This window comes from Rutidosis leptorrhynchoides, chromosome 6, assembly GCF_046630445.1.
Source record: "Rutidosis leptorrhynchoides isolate AG116_Rl617_1_P2 chromosome 6, CSIRO_AGI_Rlap_v1, whole genome shotgun sequence".
In the NCBI taxonomy this organism is placed as follows: Eukaryota; Viridiplantae; Streptophyta; class Magnoliopsida; order Asterales; family Asteraceae; genus Rutidosis; species Rutidosis leptorrhynchoides.
In genome coordinates, this window is record NC_092338.1 from 152,370,885 (window position 1) to 152,374,539 (window position 3,655).

The window sequence follows — 3,655 nt, forward strand, 5'->3', positions numbered from 1 at the left end:
TGACCTTTTTACTAATCTATGTTGGAAATACTACCAAACATGCTGAAACATTGTGTTTGTGTCACCATTACATGTCAAAATAACTACTACAAGTGGGAATTATGTAAATGAGCATTAATATTAATAATATTTATATTTATATAAAATATAAATATAATATAATATTCAAATTTGATACTACAAATATCAAAATCAGTAAGAAAGATTGTCGACATATAATTAGAAGAGAATCTTAAGTACTTTCTAGTAGAGCCTATTAGATCTAGTTGACAGTCCGTACTAATTACAACACATGTAAAATTATAAGCATAGCCAAAACAACTATAAATACACCAAATGGTCCATTAAGCAACACATCTCATTACCACTTACAAGTATATCTTTAACTATTTATTATCCTATTGCCTTAACCCAAATTGACAACCAAATTTGTTGACTACTAATGGATGGAAAGAAACTTGAATACAAAGGAGAAGAGGCTTTGAAAGAGCTTCAAAAGCTAACAACAGAAGCTGATAAAGTGCAAGAAGAATTGCTGAAAGCAATCTTAACAAGGAACAAAAAAACCGAATACCTTCAACAGTACATGAAAGAATTGTCAACGAACGATGTACAAGAGTTCAAGCAGAAGGTACCAGTCATCACATATAAAGAGATCTATCCTTATATCCAGAGGATAGCTAATGGTGAAGACTCATCTGTGATCTCTGGTCACCCCATAACAGAGATGCTAAGCAGGTAATTTTTAACGGTTAACCACTTTTTATAACATTTTAGCACGCACATTTAGTTTAATGGCTAAACCATAACTATTTTTTTTTTTTTTTTTTTTTTTTTTTGCAGCTCGGGGACGTCGGGTGGAAAGCCTAAGATAATGCCATCAATTGCAGAAGATCTTGACCGTCGAACTTTTGTCTATAACTTGATCATGCCAATCATAAATCAGTTAAATAACCGAACCACTAATCAACAGTTTATTATTATATTTCTTTTATATTCATGATTTATTGATAATGTGCCCGCCATCCATTTCGGTGACAGGTATGTTACGGGTCTTGATGAAGGTAAGGCGATGTTTCTATATTTTGTGAAAGCCGAGATGTCTACTCCGTGCGGTTTACCAACACGAACGGTGCTCACGAGCTACTACAAAAGTAAGCATTTCAAGGCGAGATCACGTGGCCTATACAACGATCAAACGAGCCCAGACGAAACCATTTTGTGTGAAGACAGCAACCAAAGCATGTATTGTCAGCTGTTAGCAGGACTAATCCACCGCCAACAAGTCATGCGACTAGGAGCCGTATTCGCATCCGCTTTGCTACGTGCAATCTCGTTCCTTGAACGGAATTGGGTTAGTTTATGCAACGATATCCGCACGGGCCAACTGAACCCTATGGTTACTGATTCTGGTTGCCGGTTAGCCATGTCCGCCATGCTCAAACTGGCTGACCCTCGTCTAGCAGACGAGATCGAGAACATTTGTAGCCGTCGATCATGGAAAGGAATAGTGTGTGACTTATGGCCTAAGGCTAAGTATATCGAGGCGGTGGTTACCGGGTCGATGTCCCAATATATACCGGCTCTTGAGTACTATAGTAGGGGTAAGTTACCATTAGTGTGCACAATGTATGCATCATCTGAATGTTATTTTGGGGTCAATATAAACCCATTTTGTGATCCTGCAAATGTTGCGTTTACACTCTTACCGAACATGTGCTACTATGAATTCATACCATTGGGTGATAACGAGACGTATGGTAATGATGACGAAGAGATCTCGCTCGATAAGCTTGTTAAGCTGGTGAATGTCAAACTTGGTTGCTACTATGAATTGGTGGTCACAACATTTTCAGGCAAGTTTCTCAATTTTAATATTAATTAAAAATGAATAGCATAGATTCAACTTTAAAAATAAAAAATAAAAAATAAATCAAAACACATAGATCTCATCAAACACCTTATCTGTAAGGCATATATATTATACAACTCAGACTCAGTCAGTCATATCATCAAACACCTTATCTACATTAGCAACAAAAATTGCTTATACCACAAACTTTCAATAACAAGAATCTTGTTACTGAAAGTTTCTGGTAAAAACAACTTTTTTTTTGCTAATGCAGATCCACTGGGGCGGGCGCCCCCCTTGCCCCTACATAAAACCGCCCCTGAACAAGATGAAGTTTCTAAAAAAGTTGTGTTTGGTTAATGCAGGACTAAACCGATATCGCATTGGAGATGTGCTCCAAGTAACTGGATTTCACAACCGGGCCCCACAATTTCGGTTCATCTGCAGAAGAAATGTGATTCTAAGCATCGACAGTGACAAAACTAACGAAGAAGATCTGCACAAAAGCATCATGGCAGCAAAAAGACTATTAGATCCTTACAACGCTCTACTTGTAGAATACACCAGCTACGCTGACACGTCATCCGTGCCAGGTCACTACGTCATCTACTGGGAGATCAAATATTGCACACCCTCAATTCTAGACAAGGTCACCTCTGCACTTAGCCCTAAAGTGCTTGAAGATTGCTGTATTGCAATTGAAGAAGATCTTGATTATATATACAGGCGACTTCGCACTAAAGACAAGTCAATTGGACCACTTGAGATACGGGTCGTTAAGCCGGGCACATTTGAATCGTTAATGGACTTGTTTATTAAACAGGGTGCTTCCATTAATCAGTATAAAACTCCAAGGTGCATTAAGTCTGATGCTGCATTGAATCTGCTTAACGCTAATGTGAAGGCGTGTTTCTTTAGTCCCCGAGACCCCACGTGGATCGCTTTATAGACGTAACTATTTTATAAGTAATAACATATTCTCCATTTAGGTAGGGGAATGGGATGGGTAAGTTGTGAAATTTTGCCCAGTTTTGTCTAAGCTAATAACTTACCTTTGATGTGATCTAACTAGGTAACGATCTTTTAATGTGTTTTACTCCTATCATTGACGAAGAATAACATTATTATAAGTTTTATTATGTATGATCCTTGTTAAGTTTTACTCGAAATAACAATCTAGTATCACCTGTTACTGCTATGATATATAATACTCCACTTCTAAGAGTAGCCTGACTGAAAAACTTATCTATTTATCTGATGAGCCAAGCAACTATGATAATGATCATGATCATATACACTATAAGTCAACTCGTTATCACATGTCATTTACAAGCCCGGCGTATTTCGGATGCTTGAAGGCCCCGCTGACCCGAAGTGATTTAGAAAATCGATGGTGATCGTTATCCCATATATATTTGAATTACATATTTACTTTCATCTTGATCTTATTATGATATTTATTTATTATGTATTCATCATATATCAAACCTCCTCATATGTCACATATGTGAGATTAATCGGGTGTTGTTGTTGTATATTATAATATGTACATATACATATATATACGTGATGATGTAGAGATCATTGTTGGAATACGAATCAAGTTAACCAATCAAACAAAAGTCGAAGTTAGTGTTGTTGCAGGTCACGCGAACTGGAAGCAAACCTCGCGTCTACAAGGTGCAAACTTTTTGTCGCGTCGTGAAAGAATGTTCGATGTACATCTCGCGAACGCGAAGAACAAATGGTCGTGGAACTCGCGATTCGACTTTGGACTCTTCGTTGTATCGCGATTCTAACTCG

The 3,655-nt window shown here is 37.5% G+C and overlaps 1 protein-coding gene across 1 annotated transcript; it reads left to right on the forward strand.

Annotated features, from left to right (window-relative positions):
* The first annotated feature begins 442 nt into the window (after nucleotides 1-442).
* On the forward strand, nucleotides 443-2,962 carry LOC139853231 (putative indole-3-acetic acid-amido synthetase GH3.9). The gene is made up of 4 exons (XM_071842608.1): nucleotides 443-738; nucleotides 844-945; nucleotides 1,042-1,856; nucleotides 2,218-2,962. Exons 1-4 carry the CDS (start codon nucleotides 443-445, stop codon nucleotides 2,799-2,801), a joined length of 1,797 nt encoding a protein of 598 aa, XP_071698709.1. The 3' UTR covers nucleotides 2,802-2,962.
* The last annotated feature ends 693 nt before the right edge of the window (nucleotides 2,963-3,655 follow it).